This window comes from Scylla paramamosain, chromosome 47 (genome assembly GCF_035594125.1).
Source record: "Scylla paramamosain isolate STU-SP2022 chromosome 47, ASM3559412v1, whole genome shotgun sequence".
Classification (NCBI taxonomy): domain Eukaryota; kingdom Metazoa; phylum Arthropoda; class Malacostraca; order Decapoda; family Portunidae; genus Scylla; species Scylla paramamosain.
The window spans coordinates 5686463-5713458 of record NC_087197.1 but is presented as its reverse complement, the minus strand read 5'-3'; the positions used below and the strand labels follow the sequence as shown (position 1 = coordinate 5713458).

General features: G+C 38.9%; 3 protein-coding genes across 5 annotated transcripts in view; 1 reads left to right on the top strand and 2 right to left on the bottom strand.

Annotated features, from left to right (window-relative positions):
- LOC135095089 (uncharacterized) overlaps positions 1-24452 on the bottom strand; it is a 57875-nt gene extending 33423 nt beyond the window's left edge. Inside the window, exons 1-3 of one of the 2 annotated variants that reach the window (XM_063995790.1) lie at positions 24327-24452; positions 12258-12505; positions 5299-5460 (exon numbers count right to left, since the gene is read on the bottom strand). In XM_063995790.1, coding sequence (XP_063851860.1) covers positions 5299-5460; positions 12258-12505; positions 24327-24335 — 419 coding nt within the window. In that variant the 5' untranslated portion in view covers positions 24336-24452. The remainder of the gene's footprint in view (positions 1-5298; positions 5461-12257; positions 12506-24326) is intronic. The other variant, XM_063995791.1, reaches the window with a different exon arrangement.
- On the top strand, positions 13996-16778 carry LOC135095090 (uncharacterized). The gene is made up of 2 exons (XM_063995792.1): positions 13996-14514; positions 15819-16778. The coding sequence occupies exons 1-2, from the start codon at positions 14129-14131 to the stop codon at positions 16720-16722; spliced, it is 1290 nt and encodes a 429-aa protein (XP_063851862.1). The 5' UTR covers positions 13996-14128; the 3' UTR covers positions 16723-16778.
- LOC135095091 (transcription factor Adf-1-like) lies at positions 14505-22382 on the bottom strand. 2 transcript variants are annotated; one of them, XM_063995794.1, is made up of 2 exons: positions 20631-22382; positions 14505-15350 (listed from the first exon to the last, which is right to left on the bottom strand). In XM_063995794.1, exons 1-2 carry the CDS (start codon positions 20722-20724, stop codon positions 14749-14751), a joined length of 696 nt encoding a protein of 231 aa, XP_063851864.1. In that variant the 5' UTR covers positions 20725-22382; the 3' UTR covers positions 14505-14748. The 2 variants fall into 2 exon arrangements, with proteins under 2 accessions (XP_063851864.1, XP_063851863.1); XM_063995793.1 differs by lacking the exon at positions 20631-22382 and adding an exon at positions 16780-18415.
- Positions 24453-26996: the final 2544 nt, after the last annotated feature.

The following is a 26996-nucleotide window of genomic DNA, read 5'->3' as shown; positions in this document are numbered from 1 at the left end:
TGTGAAATATTTACAATTAATGAACATCATGTTACTATATTTTCCTTTTTTTTTACTTAAAAAAAAAACATATGACACGACTTGCTGCCATGGCATGAACTTTGAGTTTGGTCTCCGTGGCCAACTCCCTATTTTTATAATAACAGTTTTTATTTATTCATTTATTTATTTTTACGAGTAGGGATAAGAGGCATTCTCTCTGAACCTCATTCACTTGAAGATAGAGTGACTCAAGGAAGTATACATTTTTGCTGTAGCTATAGCCAATGTCATTGGTGTGCTTCCAGAAGGAGTTCATGATAGCTTATTTGTCAATGACTTGTCAGTCTTCTTTTCTGCGGCGCAGATGCCATTGACTGAGAGGAAGTTGCCGTTAGCAATTAATAAGATTCCTCAGTGGGCTGCAACTCGGCGATTTTGTTTCTCGGCTTCGATGACTGGCTTTACACTTTTGTTGCCTCTGTGGTGTTAACCCTGACACAGAATTGCATAGACTTGCATCTTCATGATAGAAGTATCTCTTATTTTGAAGGGAACTCGTTTCCTGGGCTAATATTTTACAGCAGCCAGACTTAGGTACCTCACCTTCGTTAAATAAAGCCATCTTATATGAAGGCGCGGTCACTTCTTAGAGTTTTGGATCATACCTCTATCTGTCTGTCTGACAGACAAAAACCCTCCTCCTCTTGCACCGAACTCTTATTCTTTCTAAGTTGGAGTATGGTTGTGAGGTTTATTTATCTCCAACTGAGGTTCGACTCCGTGTGTTGGACTCAATGCACCATGCCGTTGTTCGTCTGGCAACTGGTGCTTTCCGCTCATCCCCAATCCGGGATCCGTAGCTTCACTGGTTGGTGTCCTTCCATTGGACTTAGGTCACCAGTCCTTGCTACTGAGGCTACAGCAGACAAGTAATTGCCTTTCTCCAAGTGCCACATAAGCCTGATATTCACCATCTTTTCCAGCAAATTACAAATACATGAAGTTAAAGAAATGGGGCGATAGCACTATGTAACAAAATTTCACTTTTGTCTTGTCCTTTGCACCAAACCATGATTTTCCAGTTATTTTCATTTAACCAAATAGAAAAAAAAATGTTTTGATCTTAAAACTTTGCTTTTGTGGTTAGAACAATGAATTTACATTTTTACCTTATTTCATTATAATATGGGTTACTATTGGCTTTCATACCAGGTCAATCAAACCTTTGAAAAATTTCAATTGTTTATCTGATTGCTTTTGAAATGTTGCAAATAAGTTAAAACAATGAAAGAAAGAATATTAAGTGTTCTAAAGATTTTTTATTTTAATAAGATTGAACTGACCAGATCTAGCAAAAAAAAAAAAAAAATTGATATTTAGAAGAATTTGCTAACATTTCAGAAATTTCATATCTTCCAGAATGTTCTACTAGAAACATTTCACAACATCTTATTCAATGTAAACATTTCCAGAATATTCTAGAGCTTTCTAGAATACAGTAGAAATATGTAGAAGTACCAATATTTTTTTAGAATCTACAAGGATTTTCTAGAATGATTCAGAATATTCTAAAGTAGGTTCAAGAATATTCTAGAAAGATTGAGAACATTCTGGAACACATTCTAGAAAGATTAAAAATATTCTAGAGTACTGCATGACAATATAAAAATATGGGCTTGCAGACCACCAATCAGTTGTGCTTTGGCTGCCTGAGAAGACACATCACAAGGGATGAAATCATTCATCATTCTCCAGATGCATTATGCTACATATGTGGTCATTTCATCAAGACAAAGGCAAAGAAGTTCTCTGTGACAGCATCTGGAAAAATGTGTGAAACTTACAAAGCATATTTTGCTTTACACTAGAAGGTAAAATAACTGTTATTATTTTTTTTTTCTAGAGTAAAATTCAGTTAAGATTTAAGAAGAAAAAATAAAATAAGTTTAACAGAAACTTATACTGTTGTTCCTTTACAGGATGGTATAGAGAGGAAAACAGGGCCATGAAATTTCCCATTTCTAGAATATGGCGTGAACCTACTGATCACTCAACTGACTGCTTTTTCTGCATGGTGGATCCTTCCAAACGCCGATCTGAAAAAAATGCACCTGCCGTTTTCTATCCAGACATTCGACTTTTCATTGCACTAGTAACACACAGTGCTGATCTTCTTGTACCAGCTCTTCCAGAAGGAAGTCAACTATCAGAAGAAAGCAGCAAGTCAGAAGATGAGCGAAACAGAAAGGAAGACTGTGATATCACAGATACAGCTGTAGTTGGGAGGAATCCTCACTACCCAAACCAAAGAGACCTCAATGACCTTATCAGAGATCTTGGTTTGACAAAGTCAAATGGTGAGCTATTGAATTCAGCACTGAAGAAATGGGTTTTACTTTATGAAAGTGTGGAAGTGACGAATCAAAGAAAACGTCACAAACATTTCTCCAGTTTCTTTGCAAATGAGGACAGGCTATGCTACTGCAATGATGTATCAGGCATGCTTGATCCTATTGGTGTTGCTTGTAATGCAGCTGAATGGAGACTCCACATTGACAGCTTCTCCAAAAACCTGAAAGTTTTTTTTTTCCACAATAAAAACAAGTATCCATCTCTGCCTCTCGCTCATTCTATGCATCTTAAGGAAGACTACAGCAGTGTAAAGCTTCTACTGTAAAATTTGAACTACAACAATTATGGCTGGGAATTTACTGGAGACTTCAAGATGATGGCTTTCTTGATCGGACTACAAGGATGTTTTACCAAGAATCCCTGTTTTCTTTGCCTTTGGGACAGTAGAGACGGAGCAGCATATTGCCAGAGAAAGCACTGGCCTCCAGAGACTGACACTACAGTGGGGCCACACAATATCATACATGAGCCATTGGTGAATCCTCAAAAGTTTTTGTTTCCTCTACTACATATCAAACTGGGTCTCATGAAACAGTTTGTTATAGCTCTTGACAAGGAGTTTGCTGTCTTCAGATATCTTTAAAACTTCTTTCCTGAGCTTTCAGAGACAAAGGTGAAAACTGATATCTTTATTGGATAACAAATAAGGAAAATTATGGAGTGCTCAGAATTACTACAGAAGCTCACAGAAAAGGAAAAAAAAAAAGCTTGGGAGGGTTTCATTGCTGTAGTACAGGGCTTTCTTGTAGTACAAGGCTGATATCTATGCGGAACTGGTTGAAGCTTTAGTGAAAAGCTATGAGATGGGCTTGAAGGTCCATATCCTAGATGCTCACCTCGATAACTTCAAGGTGAATATGGGAGCATATTCAGAGGAACAAGGAGAGCGCTTCCACCAAAATATAATGAACTTTGAACAGAGATATCAGGGATACTTCAATGAAAACATGATGGGAGACTACATTTGGGGGCTCATACATGAAAGTGACTTGCTATATTCACGAAAATCAAGAAAAACTGATATTCTTTTTTTTTATAAAAATTAGTTTCAGAAGTTTTAAAATAAATTTTCGTGTCATTTGAAGATGGAAAATCACCGGTATTCCAAATAAAATTATAAAGCTTAAGTGAAAAGGTAAAAGCTTCATCGGACATGTGGTTCAAAAAGGAATATGGGATGTGGATGTTATCGAGGCCAGGGGAAGAATCTTGCCACAGGGACAGAGCCATGCGTAGCTCAAAGAAAATTACATTATAAGATTTACCACCAGGGGAGGCAAAATTGACGCCAACAGATTCCAAGTGTTGATGAGGCGGTGCCATAGGTGCAGTTGGACTCTTTCTAGAGACACCAGTAAAGTGCTCAGCAAGCAGGTCAGCAATTGTTTTAGGGTCTGCTACTGTCTCTCCTTCATGAGATAGAACAGATGGGGGAGATGAAGAATATTTTCCAGACATTTTACAGTCTCTGTTGAAGATCTTGGTGAATGGTTTGCAAACTGTGATGGAAGAGACACAGCTCTTCCAGGACTGCTGCCAAGCCCTCTTTAAGGTGTGGCGAGCACGGGCACGCGCTTCTCGAAAAGCCTCCAAGCAGTGAATGTCCCCACGATATCGTCAAAGGCGAGAAAAAACAGCATGCTTTTCTTGAACAGGTATTGTACAATCCGCATTCCACCATGGAACAGGACGTTTAGGAAACTGGTCAGAGGTCTCATGGATGGAGTGAATAGCACCGGGATGCAAGACATCAGTTAAGTATGTTACCGCCTCATCGCAGTTTCTAATCTCATCCACTGAATGGGCAGGGGTGCTGAGTTTCTTGAATAGTTGCCAATCCGCCTTATCTAGACGCCATCGGGGAGGACGTCACTGCGGTGTAGAATCAGTTGACTCCAATAAAAAAAATTTAAAAAAAAGGAAGTGATCAGCCCATATAGGTCTGGTAAAACTTTTCAGTTAAAATCAAGAAAAAAAAAAAAGAGGAAAAATCAAGAAATGAATTAGACGCAGAGAGAGAGAGAGAGAGAGAGAGAGAGAGAGAGAGAGAGAGAGAGAGAGAGAGAGAGAAAGAGAGAGAGACCACTCAGTCCATTTCACCATTTATGCCACGTGGCAACGTAAAAATGCAAGGACGCAGAAAATGTAGCAATATCAGAATGAGTCAAACTTTTAACACGTGTTTCTCATCCCTAATGACCACCGCGAGCGATACTTACAAAAGGAAGGAGATTGTTTGATAGTCCACCTTATTATTTCTTTTTTTTTATTTTATTTAATCAACTCCGACTTCTATGATCATGTTTCAGCTTGAAATTACACTCATAAAGGTTGTCTCGTCAGTAATCCTGGTTGTTTGATAGTCCAGCTTATTATATCTCAATTTTTCATTTAATCAACTCCGACCTCTATGATCGTGTTTCAGCTTGAAATTACACTCATAAAGGTTGTCTTGTCAGTAATCCTGGTAGTTTCCCCATGTACAGAGATACTCATCTTTCATGACTACATACTGCGCACCCCCCAAACCCTCCTTATCAATCTTAGTGCTCAATCTTGTTTCATTACTTCAATAGCGTCTCGCAAATACGTATTCAGAGAGGACTAAACCATTATCGTCTGGCCTAGTGACGTTGCAGAAATACGCCAGAAGTTTCCAGTTGTGGAATTCTACCTGCTGCACACCCACAATCACTTCCATTTGCACTCTTTGTTTCCACTAATTCCTCATACCCTTTCAAAGCACAGGATATTACATTTGGTGTGAAGATGTATTACATTTACAGTTTACTAGTGGTTTAATATTGTGTTTATTGATTTTTCTAACACACATTTGGTGGAGGACTAATTTAGTCTTAGGTTCATGATAAGAGAGAACAACGCAAATAATTCCAGAACACTTACTCGTAGAGAATATTGAGCGCTTCCTCCATCAATTCCTGGGTGATTGGTGAAGCTGCATTGAGAGTGACGATCATGATTTGGCTCAAAACACCATGATGAATCTTCATGAACATGTCCCTCGTCCTGTCATCGACCGGAAACCGCCACCTCACATGACTGTCGCTGCAGAATAGCATAAATTAAACGATTCCTTGTTATTCTTTATCTATTAACTGAACTATCTACTCAATGAAAACACAATCCTGAACTCATTCACACACACACACACACACACACACACACACACACACACACACACACACACACTGACATCGTGGATGCTGTGAACTTACCTCGGACACAGCCGTGACGTAAATTAATATATGCTGTAGCTGCTCATCTCTCTCTCTCTCTCTCTCTCTCTCTCTCTCTCTCTCTCTCTCTCTCTCTCTCTCTCTCTCTCTCTCTCTCTTTATATATATATATATATATATATATATATATATATATATATATATATATATATATATATATATATATATATATATAACTTCAAAAGTGGAGCACACCCTGACTTGCTTCACTTTCGAAGAGATATCCATTTTTGGAGGCTTCATTGTCAATCGCCAGCTTCGGCTTTCATCTCGCCTCACTGACCAACTTGGTGAAATACTCTCAGTTTGCGATCATACCCGTATTCCTAGCCGTTTTGGGGATCGATACCCCTAACGTTCTGACGTTTTGTAACCTCTAATCCTTCTGTTTATGTTGTCACTGTCTTCTCTGTTGGGCTCCTTCCATCACAATCTCTTATCTATATCTTGTCCTATCGACATAATTCCTCCTCAGGATCCTCCAAAGGAGAGAGTGTCTATGGTGTTTTGCCTCTGCTAACTGCAGGGACCTAAAGAAATATTATTCTGAATTTCCATAGAATAACTACTGCTTTCGTGTCAGAGACCCGTCTTTCTTTGCTAAGCAGATAACGGAGGTGACTGTGTCCGAAATAGAAGCGTGTATTCCTCACTTTTTTTTTTTTTTCTCGCTATAAGCCTTCCAAATCTTGGTTTAACTCGGCCTGTTCTCATGTTATATATAATAGAGAAACTCTCCACAAACAACACGTAAGCCTCGTTTACACTGGGCAAGTAGAGGCAAAACAAGTGTGCAAGTTTCATGTTACATAGTTACATAAAAACTTGAAGAATATTGTGCTTGTCAAGAAAGAGAAGTTGCCAGACCAACTCCCAGGCAAGGTAAATAAATAACCAACAGTTCTATTTTGAGGGAATATATATTATTTCCGTCCATCATGGCAAGCTACATGTCTCTGACTTGACCTGTGTGTTGTATGACGTGTAGGCCAGTGTTCTTCAGTCTTTTCTAAGTTCATGCACCCTTCCGGAGGCTTTCGAGAAAATCATGTACCCTGGAGCCTAGGACGATTAGGTATAAAATTTAAATTAATATTTCACGTTTATCTCTGAGACTGTGTGCATAAATAGAAGAATTAGGTCTGATTTAAACGTCGGAAATAGCTACTCTGTCCTAAATCATTGTCATATAGGTGCTGAATGTATAATACGACAAAATGCCACATTTTAAACCTGTGAGGCGCGAGTGATAATATAACACATAAATTTATAATACTTTAATCTCAACTCAAATCTCAAATAATTTTCTTACTCTGCACTCTCATACGTGTTATGTATCCCTCCATCTGCCACGTTGTTTCCAGGTACCCTTTGAAAAACTTCGTGCGAAGTGCACCATGCACCCAAGTTGACTGCCCAAGTGTACGTACCACAAGTTTTGTCCATAGTAAATTGTGGTGTTGCATAGTTTCAGATATACTTGCAAAGAGGAGTCAGAAGTTCACATATACGAGTATGTTTGTGATGTTTTAAGGAACAAGATTGATACTGAAGACCGGAGTTCATAACTTATGTCATGATTCTGGTTATCTTTCCAAGAAAATAGACGTTACACTGATTCCAGAAAGCTTTAAAGGTCTGGATTTTTAAAGGCCTCGAGTACCTACCCGACCTATCCGAAATCTCCAGCTATTAAACCCTCTCACAAAACCCCTACCTTGGCACAGCACGCCAGAAATCACCTCAGTACCAGATTAATGTTGGAGTAGAAAACACAATTATTCCATATAATGACAGGATATATTAATAACAATGTTAACTCACAAACAAATTGAGGTAGTGCACATTAAAGGAAATTAGGGAACAAATTTCTACCCTAGACCAACACAGGATAATTCCCATACTTACAATAGATTCCCCCCCTTATACTCAGGCTCTTATATCGCCTCCCTTATTGCTCAGAGGTTATACGCATCAATATATGATATTCCCGTCACTTCACAAAGCACTAAAACCCATTTACTCCTTCATTGGCCGTTGAAATATTTTTTCCCAGCTGCAGGATTTTCCCCTTCCCCTTTCCGGGGATTCCCCGGCCTGCGGTGCTGCCACACCTATACCACGAAACACCTCATGTCAGGTACTTCCTACCTCAAAATTAAATAGTGTTGTATATATTCACTGTGATGTTCTAAAAAAAAAAGGCAAATTAGTGTAATATGTTTTTTTTTTTTTTTTTTTTTTTATGATACTTCCATTGTTTTTTGCAAACAGCATATTATTTGGCAATGTTTCCTACAGGCACTGTCACATCTCTATGGGTGACCGAGTGAAGTCACACGGTCAGAGTGACCGTGTTAATCTATCGGTCAATTCCTCTCCCGCCGCCAGCCAGGATGGAAGCTGCCTCTCCTGCTCGTTCTCGTTACCTCCACAGCCGAGAATAAGAGCATATTTACTCAGTAAATATGTATTTTTTGGGGGAAGAAAAGGCTAATAGTGGGTTATTACTTGAGCTGTTGGCCGAACAGCGAAAGCCACCAACGTGTGTTAGGCAACAGTTAGAAACATTTGTTAATCTGCTGATCAAGCTCACATGACACTGAGACCACCAGCACATCCTGTGTTCTCCTCACCAACAAAGAATCCCCCTGCATCCATAACCAATGTTGATGACTTTGACAAACGTGTAGTGAGAAGGATAGTTTTGTGATTTTACGCAAGGAAGGAGATCCCTACATTGTACAAACTAAAGGAAGAATTGAAGGAAAATATTTCCTTCAAAAGATGCACTGAATCTCTACGGAAGATTTTCAAAGAGATTTGATTCAGTTATGGAAAACTGATGGCCGCAGATTCCTCATGAACTGATGTTGCTGCTCGTATCCGATTTTTGAGAGAAAATCCGTCGTCTGAAGCAGTCTTCCCAGACAAACATCGCTTACCTGTATGAGACCTGGGCCAACCAAAGTTACACCGTAACTTTGGAAAATGTTGGACTGACACCACATCTGAACCAGCAACAGGAGTACAGTCACTCACAAGAAAGGGAGGCCGTCTCATAATTCTTCACGCAGGAACAAGAGATGGTTTCATCAACAATACAGAACTGATCTTCCTGGCGGAAAACGACGGGGATTACCAAAAGCAGATGAATTCCACGGTGTTTCAGGAGTGGTTCAGGAATCAGCTGCTGCCCAACATCGCAACAAACATCGTCATGGATAATGCTCCCTACCACTCCTTGCTACAAGACAAAGTACCAAGTTCATCGTGGATGGAGACGGAACTGAAGGAGTAGCTTGAAAGGAAAAGTGTCCAGGCCAGTGATGAATTACTGAGGCAGAGCCGTATAGTATAAGCTTACTAAGAAATTTGCAGTCGCAAAAATATCGGATTGACAGTATTGCAGATTTGGCAGGGCATAAGGTTGTGAGGTTACCACCCTCAATACAACCCCATTGAGCTCATATGGGGTCAGGTCAAGTCGTATATCGCCAAGTAAAATAATTTTAAAATGGCTGACTTGAAACATCTTGTGAAGGAAGCCCTGCATCACATCACGGCATATAACTCCGTGCATGTTGCCCATGCTGAACTCCTTCAAGAGGAAGATGGGTGATAAGGCATAGCGGTGGATCACTTTGTGGATTCCCTGATCATCGACATTGATGAAAGTTCAGATGAAGAGTCGTCTGATTAATGTTCAGAGAGAGGATTAGGTATTCAAGGGAAACCTGTATAAAAAAAAAAAGTTCCTTGACTTTTACCTTGATGGTGGTGTGGAAAAAAGTCGTAATTAAAGAAGAAAAATATAACATCATAGTTTAAAGGAAATATCATATCTAAAAAGGAAACTTATCACATTTAAACGGAATTTACAATGAAAAGAGAGAGAGAGAGAGAGAGAGAGAGAGAGAGAGAGAGAGAGAGAGAGAGAGAGAGAGAGAGAGAGAGCGGTAACTTGACTGATTGACAGACAGGTGATTTTTCTCAGATTCTAGTGATTCATAGGAAAGTATAGATCTCTGATAGAAATAAATCAGCATGAAATGTAGATTGTATACGTAGAGAGAGAGAGAGAGAGAGAGAGAGAGAGAGAGAGAGAGAGAGAGAGGGAGGGAGGTGGTGTGTGGGGAATGAGGTTATCAGTGACACACGGGCTTTAATCCGATAATTGGCGTAGTACAAGATTTGGCAAGATTTTCCGGGGAATCCCCGGAAAAGACAGCGCCTAAACAGTCAATTCAAAATAGACGATAGGCAAGGTGCGAGCACGGAGGCACAGTTTCGGACAACAATAGGAGGGACCTCATCAGGTCCATAAACCTTCCAAGGATTTATACCAGAGAGGGCATGGAAAACATCACTGTGAAGGATTTTAATGGGTAGCATGAAGTACTTAAAGGGTGGAGGAGGGGGAAAAAATCCCTGAATCATTCAAGGTAGAGTTTTTAGCAAAGATCTGAGCAAAGAATTCAGTTTTAGAAATGTATGAAATGGCAGTGATGGCATCAGGAAGAAAGAAAGGAGGAAAAGATAAAGAAGTGAAGTTACTAGAAATGTTTTTTGGTTAAGTGCCAGAAGTCATAAAGCGAGTTAGATCATGAAAGAGTTTTGACACTTTCTATTAATGAAGAGTTTTTTGGCTAGCTGGAGAACACACTTGGCATGATTCCGGGCAGAAATATAAACCGCATGAGTTTCAGGTGACGGAGAGCTCAAGTACCCTTTATGGGCCACCTCTCTATCATGTATAACACGAGAACAAGCTGTGTTAAACCAAGGTTTGGAAGGTTTATGTCGAGAGAAAGAGTGAGGATGTATACTTCCATGCCAGACACTATCACCTCTGTTATGCGCTCAGCACACTGAGACGGGTCTCTGATACGGAAGCATTGGTCTTTCCAAGGCAAATGAGCATAATACCTCCTCGGGTCCCTCCATTTAGCAGAGGTATAATGCCAGAGGCACCTCAGCTTTGGGGGTTCCTGAAGAGGGATTGGATAGGACAAGATACAGATACGAGGTTGTCATCGGAGGAACCCAACAGAGAAGATAGGATGACAGCATAAGCAGAAGGGTTAGAGGTGAGGAAAAGATCTAGAATGTTGGGCGTATCTCCAAGACCATCAGGAATACGAGTTGTGTGTTGCACCAGTTGCCCTAGGTCGTGGAGGATAGCAAAGTTCACCAGGATGGCCAGGGAAGGGAGAGGAAAGCCAAAGCTGGTGGTGAACATTGAAGTCTCCAAGAATGAAGATTTCCGCAAAAGGGAAGAGTCAGAATGTGCTCCACTTTGGAAGTTAAGTAGTCAAAGAATTTTTTATAATGGAAGGAGTTAGGTAAGAGGTATACAGCACAGATAAATTTGAGTGACACTGTAGTCGAAGCCAGATGGTAGAAAACACGGAAGATTTAAGAGCATGGGCGCGACAGCAGGATATGTTATTGCTCACATAGACGCAACATCTAGCTTTGGATTGAAAATGAGGACAGAGAAAATAGGAGGGAACAGGAAAGGGACTACTGTCAGATGCCTCAGACACCTGTGCTTCAGTGAGGAAAAGAATATGAGGTTTAGAAGAGGATAAAACAGGTGTTCTACAGATAGAAAATTAGATCTATGGTTACGAATGTTGCAGAAGTTAATGAAAAAAAAAAAGTTGAGGATGGGTGTCTAGATACTTAGGGTCGATACCAGAAGAACAGTCCGACCTAGAAACATTTGTTACATATTACTTGTAAAATAACTTAGATTAAGGGTAATTAAAAGCGAAGCTATAATTTGTTCACCGAAAGCCTGCATCCTGATCTTTTCATAATCTTTGACGTGGGGAAAAGCAAACTGTTTTGTCCAAAGCCTCAAAACCCAATTATTCCATCTTTCAACTCGACACAAGGTTGCAGATACCTATCCGCTTTTTAACAATGACGCTTAACCATTCACGTCTTCTACGCTGACTGAACATCTCATTCTGCCCTTTCTTGATAGTCTAAATTATCAACTTGGCATCTCGTCTCTCACTAAATAGCTCCAATGAAGTAGCCGCTCTGAGACGCCTCCGCCAGTTCTGTTTTACCTTTTTTTTTTTTTTTTTCCCCAAGCTGCTCACTCTAAAAGGGCAATATATTTTCAAGTATGGAGTACACTTCACATACATGTGTGGCTCCACTCGTACTATTCTTTTGGACAAGGTGGAATAAAAAAAATGTCAACTCCTCTTTTCGAACTGAGTGTCTATAGCCTCTTTTTCTTCGCCGCTACGTTACATTTCTAGTTGTCTTCTATCACTACTTTCTCGCAAAGTGTTCTTTTCACCTTGCTAATTGCATGCTATTCTACCCCTCCCGCGGCCTCACTAAACAAGGGTTTCTACTTTCTCTTACCCTTGTTTTATTTACCTCCCTAATGCAGTTTCATCCCTTTCAATGTTAAAATCAGGAACTCCTTGCCCGTTTCTGTATTTCCTCCTGCCTACCTTCCTATGACTGACACTCTCAGTGGATTCTATTTTATTTCAGCTTTTTTTTTCTTGGTCTTCCCTCTCTAACATATACTGTATATACACACACAAGAAGAAAATCCCACACATACATACTCACTCTGGAGAGTAAACAGTAGTACTCATTGTTCTGAGCGGGAAAAGATCAAAGCACATGGAATGTGCAGGGTAAAGTAAGGCACTGTCAACACCACTTTCTGTTTTCTGCTGTTTCCACGATGAAACTGTTGTTACCAGACGAAAGGCTTTTGAAACAGACTTGTTGACCGAATCCTCTATCCTCCGTTGTTTCCACCAAGCTGCTCCTCCCATGCGACAAGCCTTTAACGTTTCCGTGCGTATCATTGCCTGGAAGCACGGACATTCACTAAAATTCTGCCCTAAAACAGTATAGCATATTATATATAGTAGGTATCAGCACCAAATGTCGTAAATGCAGCTACCAGAATGATTCATCAGATGAATAAATACGTACCAGGACGTCCGTTAGTCTATAGCTGCTGAAACAAAGTAATGCTAATAGTAAACAAATTGTGGAAGAATAAGATGGAACTGACTGAAGCTCCACCTCCATCATCTTTCCTTCCGGGAATATACTGGTGAAAAGGAAACATTATGGACCGTATTTCTAGAATCTTCGTAACTCGAAGATTCAGAATCTCCGATCGTCGAGTGCAAGATGTAAATACTACCAGGTCGAGGCAGGCGCATGCATCCTTGTGTCACGTCAAGCAGAGGATTTTCTCGCTCTTCCGCTTTTTTTTTATAATCCTACTGGAACCTTGCTAATTTCTAAAGATGACAAAATGTATTTTGGCCTTCTGAGTATATATATATATATATATATATATATATATATATATATATATATATATATATATATATATATATATATATATATATATATATATATATATATATATATATATATATATATATATATATATATATATATATATATATATATATATATATATATATATATATATATATATATATATATGAGAAAGTTTCGAGATAGAGTATAGGTAGACAGGCAAAACATTCACTTTTCTTTTTCTTCACTTTATTTTTTGCAACGTTTCACCTTCACAGAAGGCATCTTCAGAATAAAATATATAATTACATTTAGAACATCATTTAGAAGATACACTAAAAAAAAAAAAAAAAAAAAAGAGCAAAACCACTAATCCATAAAACCTGGTAGTCATTCTAACTACCACAACACCATCCTCTGTCAGTCCTCACCAGCGAATGCACACCAGGTCTGTTTCACTTAGCTATTCACTTATTTTTCCATTTGTTTTTCGTCCAATATCAGCGTCTAATATACTCACCCATATATTACTGGTGATCCATACATTGTCTTTGCTGTTTTTTTTTATTTATTTTTTAGTTAATGTTATTCACCATGTCGGCTTTTGTTTACTTTTTATTATTGTGCCCCTTATGGACTAGTGATTTTGCTCTTATTTTTTTCTAAATGTATCTTTTTAATGATGTACTAAATGTAATGATATATTTTAGCCTGAAGATGCCTTCTGTCAAGGTGAAACGTTGCAAGAAATAGAGAGAAGAAAAGGAGAGAATATCAGTCACGTGCTTGGTCCTCCCCACTTGGCCTAAACTTGGCCAAGTGGGCATCTCAGTGGCCGGCATCTCAGTAGGCTTTTTTTTTTCATTAGATTTTTGTTGGCCGGTGTCCCTCATATATATATATATATATATATATATATATATATATATATATATATATATATATATATATATATATATATATATATATATATATATATATATATATATATATAAAGTTCAGAGTCACTCAGGTCATCGGGAACATCCTTACAGGCGTGATAATATTTCTGAGGTGGCTGGCTCGGGCTTGATGGTCTGCCATCTTTGTATGGTTGACTTAGGCCGCGTTCACACCAAGCGAGTCGCGTCGCGTCAAGTCAAGAGCGTCATTTGATGCGATTCATTTTGACTCATCTCCGTTCACACCGACTGCGTCAGCCCGCGTCAAGTCAGCACTCAGTGACCTGGGTAATTTCATGGAGAATGGATGCATGTTCCCTGGCTCAAGTAGCTGCTTTGTTGTGGCTTCGTCGTCGCAGACGTAAGAAGAAACAACGAATATGGATCCATGAACTGAACATCAAGAGGCCAGATTTTGGAAACTTCTCTCATCTATTCCCAGACCTGGTGAACCATCCAGAAAAATTCTACAACTACTTTAGGATGACACATGAAAATTTTAAGAAGCTGGTGGAGTTGACTGGATCTTCCATAAAGAAAATTAACACAAACTACAGGGGTGCAGTTGGAGTTGAAGAAAGAATGACCATTTTTTTAAGGTAAGAAGTATTTTATTGAACATTACAATAATCATTCCATTAGGCTTCTGTGTAGGGCAATAGTAAATAAATATAACATAAAGACAGCTCATGTATTCCTGCTGGTAAGTGAATGGTACAACTCGAAAACATGAAATTCTAAGCTATTTCTCAGATGTTAGTATACTCTGAGTAACTATCACTTACATTGGATGTACATGGTGAGGGAGTATATGACTGATTCTGATAAGTCCATTAGCCATACTGGATAGTGGGGGCGGGTTTAAACATCTTTCTACGAAAGGTTTCATATATTTCAATTTTGATGTCCATGTTGTCACTTGGCGACAGTTTTTTCATCATAGGCAGTAAGCTTAATAGGAACTGGTGATCTGGATCAGTAACATTTTGTGTAGACGATTGTTCTCTCAGTAGCTTTAATTCTTCTAGAAAACGCACATCTATCTCATCTGCAGTATCCCTGCTGCGTTTCTTGGTGACACTGGTCTTCTTTGACATGGGAAGAATAGGCTTGGCAGTACTGCGGTCCTCACAGGTTTCGGTATTACTTGCTGCTTCTTGAGGAGATACATTGTCTGGTGTTTCGATGACAACAGAAGGTGAAGAGTCTTGAGGTGCATCTTCCGCTTCATGACAGGTGTCTTCATCAGGAGGTGTAGGGACGTTTGAAGATGTTGGTCGTGGCGTCACATGAGGGATCAGAAATTGCATGGCATCATAGTACACCCACTTCCTTGTTTCGGTATTACCTGATCCAGATGTTTTGGCACTAATCTTTCTCCTTTCCCTCATGAAGTTGCTTCTCAGGTGGCGCCATTTGTCCTTACATTCGGTTTCTGTAAAATAGTTAAGAGAGAATTTATAAGTATCTTAATTAAGTAGTCGTCATGAGATGTTATAGATTTGAAATTATATATATATATATATATATATATATATATATATATATATATATATATATATATATATATATATATATATATATATATATATACTACAACATAGAAAATATCTATGACTACAATAATACGGAATCTGATATAATGAAGTATGAGCCTAGCAACAAACATAACCTTTAATAATTAAAATTCATTGTGTGTGTATATATATATATATATATATATATATATATATATATATATATATATATATATATATATATATATATATATATATATATTACGAAGAATTTTAGTAAGCTACAGGATCACAATTACTTTTAATGATAATGAATTTCACTACTGAACGGCTATTTATTGTAAAATAAAAATTTTATTAACGCTTGTTATTGTATTTCTTTCCAGACATGTGGTTACTGGAGAATCTTTTGGTTCCCTTAGTTACCAGTTTCGTGTTGGAAGGAGCACAGTACACGAGATTATCAAGGAAACCAGCAATGCCATATGGGAAACACTACAACCACAATATTTGCCAGTACCTAATGAACACCAGTGGGAAGAAATAGCCAGAACATTTTTCGACAAATGTAATATTCCTTGTTGTATTGGGAGTATTGATGGCAAACACTGTCGGCTGAAATGTCCTGCTGGAGGAGGGTCACTTTTCTATAATTATAAAGAATACCACTCTATTGTTCTCCTAGCCATTGCTGATGCCAACTGTTGCTTCACTCTAATTGATGTAGGATCATATGGACGAAACAGTGACAGCTCAGTTTTCACTGAATCAAATATGGGGAAGGCATTTATTTCTGGATGTTTAGGTATTCCACAGTCACGTGAAATACCAAATACTGCAACAAAAATACCATGCTTTCTTGTGGGAGATGCAGCTTTTCCTCTCAAGCCTAATCTGATGAGACCATATCCTAGAAAGGACTTGGACTACTCCAAAAGAGTATATAACTATCGGATCAGTAGGGCTAGAAGAACAGTAGAGTGTGCCTTTGGAATGCTAGCTCAGAAATTTGGTGTACTTCATACATTGATGATGACTAGTGTTGAAGTATCTGAATCACTGGTGAAAAGTATTTGTGTACTTCATAATTTCATTCAACATGAAAACAATTTCAACTACTCTCCTCCAAGTGATGATGTTAGTGATACAACACAATACAACTTTCTAAACTCAAACCTGACAGCAACAAGCACGAGGCCTACAAGAGAAGCCATGGCAGTTCGTGATACCTTGAAAGAATACTTTGTTTCCCCAGCTGGAGCTCTTGAGTGGCAACACCGAATGATCTAGTAATGTAAAGTTCATAGCCTAGTGTATAGTTCATAGTGAATAAAACTGTAGTCTTACCTGTACTCTTCATTGCAGCAGCAACCTCCTTCCACAGGGCAGCTATGACATCCCGATCCCGGTGGTTGCGGTCACTAGGATCATATATGGGAGGGCGTTCTCGAACTAAATTTATCAGGAATTCCACTTCCATCATGCTCCCGCAACGACGGACTCGCTGTGACTGATGTAGAAAATGGGTCCAGCCCTATCTGTGACTCGACGCGACGCGACGCGCCGTGACTTGACGCGACGCGACTCGCTTGGTGTGAACGGTTTTTTCAAATATACATACAAATTAATGTTAAACTCGGGTGGCGATTCATGACGCATGATGACTTGCCTTGACTTGACGCGACGCGACTCGCTTGGTGTGAACGCGGCCTTAGTCTTAGTGTAACTCTTAAAGTTAAGCAGACTCCAGACCTGTTTTAAATTTAAGACCTAGACTAAGCACAACGTCAGAAGTTAGGTACTACTCAAATTAAAGATTTGGCCGGATTCATGCCTCTATAGTTAAGAATCTTTCTTAATATGATCTCTGGCTCTTGGTCCCACAGTTAGTCACAGCCCACCCTTGAGACGAGTTGGCCGTATGGTAAGAAGGCAGACGCACGAAGGAGACTAGGTGGGCGTTCATTACAGTTTGATGGGCCAGATAATTGAGTAATTACGCAGGAAGCCCCTACATATACTCGTATGTGTAGTTTAAGGTGTCACCCTCCGGCTGTCTGTTATTATATGTAGCTGTAACCTATGTCAGATATTTGGGACGTAACTCCTCAGTTGAGTGTTTGTGTGTAAGGTTTTGTTGCAGTGAGCAGTCCCCGACCCTCTGTTTGTTTTCATGGGCAGTTTGTCTATGTGTGTATTGTTCTGTTAAATGTTATTGTTATCCAGTGCTCTTGTAGAGGGCTTCGAAGCAGAGGATCAATAATACGCTGCTGTGTACTAAAATATTGTCCTTCCCTGGGTCATGTTGGTTCTATGAAAGGTGGGCATGGCCTGTCTCCTGGGTAGGTGAATACGATAGTGCACAGGAGAAGGAGACAGTGTTCTACGTAAGTGACAGGAATTCGTTTCATTGAGGGTGGTATTCTGTAGAACATTATTATCCTTATATGTGATTGTCGCCTATTGTAACTGTCCTCTCCTTAGAACATTGTTGGCGATTCTTGCTCAGCTGTTGGAATTTGCAGTTGTTGTATTATATTTCTTTACTTTTGTGTGGGTAAAAACACTCTGGCGACCTCATTAGTGTGACCTGGCGTTATGACCAGTCGTGTAAAGAGGGCAAGAGTCAGAGGGGACCTGACACTTAATTAAGCCCTTCACCAAGTCACGTAGGTGTTGACTTGGAGACCTGGGGAAACTATAATGTTTTTACTCCTGGAAGAACGTTTGGGCATTGGTCAAGTAGGGGAATTCCCCATGAACTGCGCTGCTGTGTCTCTACAGGACCAATTATCAGTTTAACACCTTGGTGGAAAGGACAGGCGACCGTCCTTTCTCCTTCTTCCCTCCATTTTTAGGGCAGAACTGTCTTCCATTATTTTAGCTTTAATAATTATTTTTACTCTTCGCACCTCACTTTTTACAATTTTTAGGGATTCTCGCAGTGTTCTTTCCACTATTCAACATTTTAGCCTTTCTTCCCTTCACTCAATTGTTTTATCAATTCTTGAGTAGCTATACCTTTTACAGCATTTTGCTGGGTCCCTGCACATTTTGGAATCTAGGTGAAAGAGAAGGCCGATAGGCTGGCTAAAGGGGTCGCAACTCAGGTTACTACTTCTAGCCCCATTCCCTTTCATAGCTTATATTCCATTATAAGGGTGGCAGATCTTGCCAGTTGGCAGGGCAGGTGGGAAGATGTGGTTGCCACCACTAAGATGGATAAGATAACTTCTGTAACTTTCTGCCCATGGACGTATGTCCATGTGCGGGGGCGCCGCTTAGAGATTGAACTGGCCCATCTCCAGACGGATCAGACACGTCTCACTCCTGGCTACCTTATATCTCAGGAAACCCAATCATTCTGTGATGACTGCTTACTTCCCCTTATAGTGCGACACTTTCTAGTGGAGTGCCCCAGTATGGTGGAGCTGCAGGAGCGATATATTTTCCACTGTCACGTTGAGGATGGGATCTTCCAGATGTCACTGATACTTGGAGAGAGAACTCTCTACCCGGAACATGAGGTTCTTATGTTTGTGGAGAAGGCTGGTCTTTTATACAAATTGTAGATTACCTTTTAACTGTTCTTCTATTTATTTTATAAGTAATATAATATTGGGCACTGGGAAAACATGGAGGCAAGTGAGAAAGATATGTAACGAACAATGTTGGGTCTTGGGGCCTAGGTCAATGGTGTCAGTGTCTTGGACACATAATGAACAGTGCCAGATATCTGGGTCAGTAGGGTCGATGTCTTGGGCTCATAACGAACACCAAATATCTGGCTTAGTGGGGATTTTGGTTGCGGAATGAACAATGCCAGACACAGTGGTCGGGCTCAGCACACCCTCTCTTTAAATCAAATTAAGTAACTGAAACATTACTATACCAACCCTCTCATTTTTACCAATTAAGTTTTTCATGACTTCCCATTTCCTTTTTTATGTTTACTTTTATAGTGGTCTTTTAACATTTTTACCTATAATTTTGTTTTGGATACCGATATTTTAAGAATGCAATCTTTGTCACTGTTAAGGGTTTGCAGCGGCGCCATATAACCACAATGTTGCGGCGCCATAAATTAAATCAATTAATCAGTCAATTAGCAGCTATGGTATTAATAATTGAGAACCAGACAACCGGAAAATACTAGTATAGCCTCCCTCTCAACCACACCGTGCATTGATACAACGGACACTACTGCCTCCATCGTGCCTTGTAAGATTCATTACTGTACAATAAATCTTCAATACTGTACAATAAATGACACTCTTCTCCTCACTGGCCTCTTTTTATTAGCTGCGAGCAGCAAAGTGGCAAGAAGTATGGAAATTCCTTGTCGAGAGGGTCTCTTCTCCGCGCGGCCATGTTGACAAACATATAAAATAAAAGTATGAAATAAAGATCCCCATATTAGTGGCCGTTAAACACCACACTTTAGAACAAGTGGAGGTGATGTGGATGAGTGATAGCGCATAGTTTGGTGGCAGTTGCTCAGGGTTTGCCAACCCTGAGATAAAGTAGGGGAGAAACTGTCATCAGAAGCCCACTCGAACACAAATACCTCATAGATAAGACTAGGGATGGGAACGATTTATGTGGGTCATAGCTGATTCAGAGTAGCTGGATACGCAGAGGTGCATTTTCCTTGCCTCAGAGAAGCATTGTACGGTTGGAAACAGGGAATGCTGGCTTTTGGTGGAACTCCTTGAACAACCTGGGAGCAGGCAGATCAAGGGGTGGAAGGGTGCGACAGATGGTGACAAGGTGCTTGTTTATGGTGGGGGCAGCCTGCTGGTCTGTGAGATCACTAATACATGGAAAAGACAGGGAAGTAGTTTCTTAGGATTTCATAAGTTTATTAAGGCTCTCGAATCAATTATTCATGTGTTGTACTTTAACTGGATAATAAGCTTACTTGACCCGTTTCATATTTAATGATTTTGTTTCTGAATATCGCAAATTGTTCATTGACCACGTAGACAAGATGCACACAGCCTATATATGTGGAATCCATCATCTCCATCATCTGATGCCAGCAACTATAGACCAATCTCTATCACGCCGTTACTTTCTAAGATCTTTGAACATGTTATTTCTGATCGTCTCTCTCGTTACCTTGAACACTCTCATTTGATACCAGCTAATCAGTTTGCTTATCGGAAGAACTTAGGGACTACGGATGCGCTACTCACTATCTCTCATAAGATTCAGCAAGCTCTTGACTGTGGGCATGAAGCCAGGGTAGTCCAACTTGATTTCTCTGCAGCTTTTGACCGAGTCAACCATGCCGGTCTTCTCAGGAAGCTGCAATCTTTTGGTGTCGGTGGCCCGGTACTGTCCATCTTGACTCAATTTTTGACCCACCGCACCCACCGTGTGTGCGTTGATAGTTGCTACAGTGACTGGTACAGCGTCCACTCAGGTGTTCCCCAGGGTAGCGTACTGGGACCTCTGCTGTTCAATGTCTACACTTCCGATCTACTACAAATCACTAGCAATCCTATTTACGGATATGCAGATGATGTGACACTTGTTGCTACTGTTGAGTCACCGAATTCACGTCTTGATGTTAGTACATCCCTGAATGAGGATCTCAGACGTATATCTGACTGGTGTCGCACCTGGAACATGAAAATGAATGCATCAAAATCAAAATGCTTGTGTATTTCACGCTCTCGCACGCTAAATCCCCTTCACGGCCCTCTGCTTGTTGATGGCGCGCCTCTGACAGTATGTGATGAGCTTGATATTTTGGGTGTCAGATTCGACTCAAAACTGTCTTTTGAACGGCACATCAGGCGTCTTGTCAGTTCTGCCTCGCAAAAGCTTGGCGTTGTGAGGAAGGCTTACCGGATTTTTGGTGACCAGTCTATCTCTGCCAGCTGCTTCCGGTGTTTTATTCTTCCACTGCTGGAATATTGTGCTCCTGTGTGGTCTTCCGCTGCTGTGTCCCACCTCCGTCTCATTGACAGAGTTGTCTCCTCCGCTAGGTTCCTCTGTGGTGGCGAAGCAGCTTGGGATCTTGGTCACCGACGCAATGTCAGCAGTGTCTGCATGCTATAATAAGATCCATGCCAACCAGCTTCACCCGCTGAATGCCTCCATCCCAAATGCATTTGTGCCCACCAGAAACACTCGACTTGCGTCAAATTCACATGCGCGCTGCTTACAGCAGGTTAGGTGTCACACCAGTCAGTTTCAGCGAAGCTTTGTTCCTTGTGCTGTAAGACTTTGGAACATGCTTGACGAGGGCACATGCACTGCGAGTGATGTGCAAAAATTCAAGTCTGCTTCGAACAAAATCTTGAAGAGTCTAGTCAATTAAACTCTGGTTGCTTTTGCAGCTATACCGGTGATAAATTATGTAACTATACCTGTGATTTTATACCATCAAGTTTTAAGTAGTTATACTACATTTACTCGTGTTGTCTGACATATATTAAATAAGTCAGAATTGTTGATTTTTTTTGTTGAATTTTTTTGTGAGTTTTAATAATTCTCAGTTCGTTGAGGCGTTCTTTATAATTGTTTAACCTATTTTCTCCTCCTGCTCTGATTTCATCCTACTATTGTGCTAATTGCTTTTCCTTTCTTCTTTCTACGGTCAAGGTGGGTGGGGGTTGTCATCTGGCAACTTATAGCGCTTGCGCTCGTCCCACTCTGCCTTCTCCGTTATGTTTAATAATAATAATAATAATAATCACGAAAGAATGATGAGTGTGCTACAAGACTAGGTTGTAATACTTAGACCTGGAAGTATATTAGCTTACATCACGCTATGGAGAGTTAAAACACCACATATAGACTAGTATCGGATATCTGCCTCCTCATCTGTATCTGTGGAGTATCCGCAGTGAAAATACTATCCGCATCCTCGTTTTAAAATAATAAATATCTTCATTTTCAGATAACAAAAGTTCCGCCTCCGCGTCAGAGAACGTTGCGGATCTCTGTGTGTGTAATAAGTGAGAGAGACTAAGAGTGAAGAATATTGAAAGTATAAGAGAGAGAGAGAGAGAGAGAGAGAGAGAGAGAGAGAGAGAGAGAGAGAGAGAGAGAGAGAGAGAGAGAGAGAGAGGGGATTGATAAATAGAATGAGACTGAGAATGAGTATGGAATTATTTGAGAGGATTGAAAGAGAGTGAGGAAGGATAGAGAGTAAATGCTATGGAATGAGTGATGGGGAGAGAGTGAGGTATGACTTCCTTATAGTGTTTCAAGCCTAAAGTGAGCTCTCGAGTGTGGTTTGCCAAATCCCTCTTTGCTGTCACATCTCCCTGGACAGACTAAGGAATATCCCTCTATCACACTGTTAACTATGACTAATTGATTTTGAATGACATACTTTTATATTCTGTACAATTTTATGAACAACATACTATCTGAGTGTGAAAACGCCTTTGCATATATCCTTTTATTCTTTGCAAGATAGCACGTGCGGCGTTGCTGTCCGAGTGACCTTGGCACAGGCCTCACGCGGTCATTCCTTGTCAGTCACCTATTTTGGCGCGGTGTAAGTGAGAGACTTGACAACAGCGCGAACTGACCCAGCCACACTCGAGAGCTTATCTTAGTCTTGGAAAAGATAAGGGTAGAGGAGGTGAAAGGAAGGGAAGTTTGAGATAAGACGAAAGAGGGAGGAAAAGGAAAGGAACAGGGAGAGGAAGACACATTGTGGAGAAAAGGGAGCAAGGGAGAAGTGAAGGAAGGCCGAATGAAGAGGATGGGAGTACTGGGAGTAAGTAGAGAGAAAAAAATATATAAGGAGGAAGGGTGAGGAGTGAGAGAAGAATTAGATGGAGAGAGGAAGTCAAAGGGGATAATAAGCACTCTCTTTTCCTGTCCCATAATCCTTTTGTCCTTCCCACATCCATCCCTTCCTACTTCTACTCCCTCTTTTTCCTTGTCCCCGTACACCCTTTCCGTGGTTACATCTACGTTCTTGAAATATATAATACATTTTTTTTTTTTTTTTCATTATTTTAGCTCTTTCTATTTATTTTTTTCGTTTTTTGTTTTTGATCTTTCTTTTCTAGAGCTATGCGCGGCATATATATATATATATATATATATATATATATATATATATATATATATATATATATATATATATATATATATATATATATATATATATCACAGTAATACAAATTGCGTTGTATCTGCCGTACATAGCTCTAGAAAAGAAAGATCGAAGAAACAGAAAACGAAAAAATAATAAATAAATAGAAAGAGGTAAAATAATGAAATAATAAAAAAAAATGTATTATATGATTCATGAACGTAGATGTAACCAGGGAAGGGGTGTACAGGGGCAAGGAAAAAGAGGGGAATAGAAGTAGGAAGGGATGGATGTGGGAAGGACAAAAGGAAAGGAGTATGAGAAAGGAAAAGGCAGTACTTATTCCCTATTACTTTCTCTATCTAATTTTTCACTCACTCACCCTTCCTCTTTATATATATATATATATATATATATATATATATATATATATATATATATATATATATATATATATATATATATATATATATATATATAAGCATCCACAACCGGAACCGCGGAAATGGAAGTAAAAGGAATCCGCAACCGCATCCGCATCCACATCCGCATACACTGATATTTTAACATCTGCAGTCTTTTCTGCAACCTCAATTTAAGAGAAATGCGTATCTGGCTCCACATTCGCGGAGCTCTAAAATTTAATTTCCCATACATCACTAAGACAAACTTGACATACTCTATTAAACTTTATGAACTTGCAATCATTAAAGTGGTAAATCAGAGCATAAATAATTATTATCCCCCCTGATGTCAGCCTGGACATATGAACATAGTCAAACTGACGTCCATCTTAAATCCGTAACAAAGGACATACACCACAAACCTCGAGCATGGACTTCCACAAGTTGAACACAGTGTAAGCGACTAGGAGAGTGAGGGGCACAAAGCCGGACGCATATATATGCCACCTGCACTAAGAGCGACTGCCAGTTCGAAACTTTAATTCACCTTAATCAGCTAATTATACATGTAACTCCTAACCCGAAGGAAAGTACTCAGTCATACAGAACAGATGCAGCAACGTGACATTGAGGTTATTCTAATTTTGAATGTTATTGTGTTTAAGGGGATTGTTTCTGTTGTACAAGACTTTTGGTAATCCAAAGAGAGTTCCATGTAAACGCAGTGAGCGTTTTGATACCAGATAGCGCCAGAATTTTTAATTCTCGCCGGAAAATAAATACTTTTTGGGGCAAGGTTTTACAAGCTTACAAAGGTGTATCGTTGCACAGTAATGCGTCTGAATTTTAAGTCAATTAATTTCGTGATAACTGACAGCACATGACATTGTTTGAGCCTCTATTCATAATTTCAGATGATATTCTTAAAAGAGCCTATAAGTGTATCAAGGCAGGCAATCTGTAATTTTCTACTGACCTCAATGGAAGTATACTAATATATACTTGCATTTTCATGTACTAAACAACAGGCAAATCCATTTAATGTAAAGAAAATATAATTTTGTATCAGAGACTTTATTTTTGCGGTACGATCACTATCCTCGGGTACTTGGGCAGCGAGCAAACCAAAACACAGACACTCGACTACCCAGCACAATGGATACATCACCGCCACAATCATGGACTACAGCGGAATTAAGAAAATTCTTGAAAGAACGAGCTATACCCTATTCTGGATATAGTAAAGCAAAGTAAAGGCCTTTGTATCGGCAGAACTGAGAGGCTATTGTTTACACTTTACACTCCCTAACGGCGCGCGGCGCTTTCTTTAACTGAAGAAACATGATCAAGATAAGTACGTCGTACGTCCGCCAGCGGTGCTGTTCTTTTTTTATTTCACTGATTACTTTCATATACAGGACGTGTCAGTGATATCTGATATTTTTCAACATTCCCAGATAAAATGCACAAGCCGAAGTCAACATCCTTTTATTTTTACTGTTTATACTTACTTAAAAAAAATTCATTACCTATTTTTAGTTTTATCTTATAATTCAATTAACAAAGCCTTATCATACACCAGTAAGTATGAATATTAATATTAAGGGTTATGTTTTTAATTTTAGATACACTTGTGCAGCAATTCATGCTGTACTTTTCCTGCACATCGATTTCAAATTTAGCTAAGTCACCCCTTTGCCCCACGAAATCGGAGACAATTAAAAATGCTGATAGGTATCTACCAGCCTCACTGCGACGTCTCTAATTGATCACTTCCCTCTCCACCTCCTCGAGTTCGTCATCTCCACCCAGAGATGTTGTGTAATCCACTGATCATAACTATGGAGAGTAGTCCGTGAGAGTCCAGTAGTGTATTGAATAGGGAAATTTTTAGAAATGTCGATCACCAGGTGGCAGCAATGAACCCCGAGTTATAAGCGATTTCGATTATATATATATATATATATATATATATATATATATATATATATATATATATATATATATATATATATATATATATATATATATATATATATATATATATTTAGAAATGTCCATCACCAGGTGGCAGCAATGAACCCCGAGTTATAAGTGATTTCGATTATATATATATATATATATATATATATATATATATATATATATATATATATATATATATATATATATATATATAATAGAAAGAGGTAAAATAATGAAATAATAAAAAAATGTATTATATGATTCATGAACGTAGATGTAACCAGGGAAGGTTATATATATATATATATATATATATATATATATATATATATATATATATATATATATATATATATATATATATATATATATATATATATATATATATAATGAAAAAATGTATTATATGATTCATGAACGTACTGTAGATGTAACCAGGGAAGGTTAGATATATATGTATATATATATATATATATATATATATATATATATATATATATATATATATATATATATATATATATATATATATATATATATATATATATATATATATCACACACAGTTCCGAGGCTGAGTTATAAAAATAAATATATGCTTATTAAGGGGGCTGTGTGGGATTTAAAAATTTCACAGCGAAATGCAACTATTCTACTTTATTATCTATCAATCACAGCTTTCGTGGATAAGAAAAAAAGGGGATGAAAATTTACTAAAATTATGTAAGATTAGAAAAGGGTGGGGAAGAGCACATCTTTATAAAAAAAACTAAGCTCGCGTGGGGCTGGCTGTGTATGACCGGCTCTCTCATTTTCTCTCCCGCCTTGTAATAATAACGCATTGTATATATATATATATATATATATATATATATATATATATATATATATATATATATATATATATATATATATATATATATATATGGTCACCATAAACTTTCTGTTGAAGCTAAGCTGTGGAAGTGGTGGACAGGTGCTGTTAGGAAAGACAAGTGGCGATCAGCAACAGCCAACCGAGTGAGTCACAGGCACTTCGAGGTGAACGACTGCGTTGCTACTACTACTACTACTACTACTCTAGGTAAGTTACGTTGAATGTTTTATAGACAATGTCAAGGGCTCGTT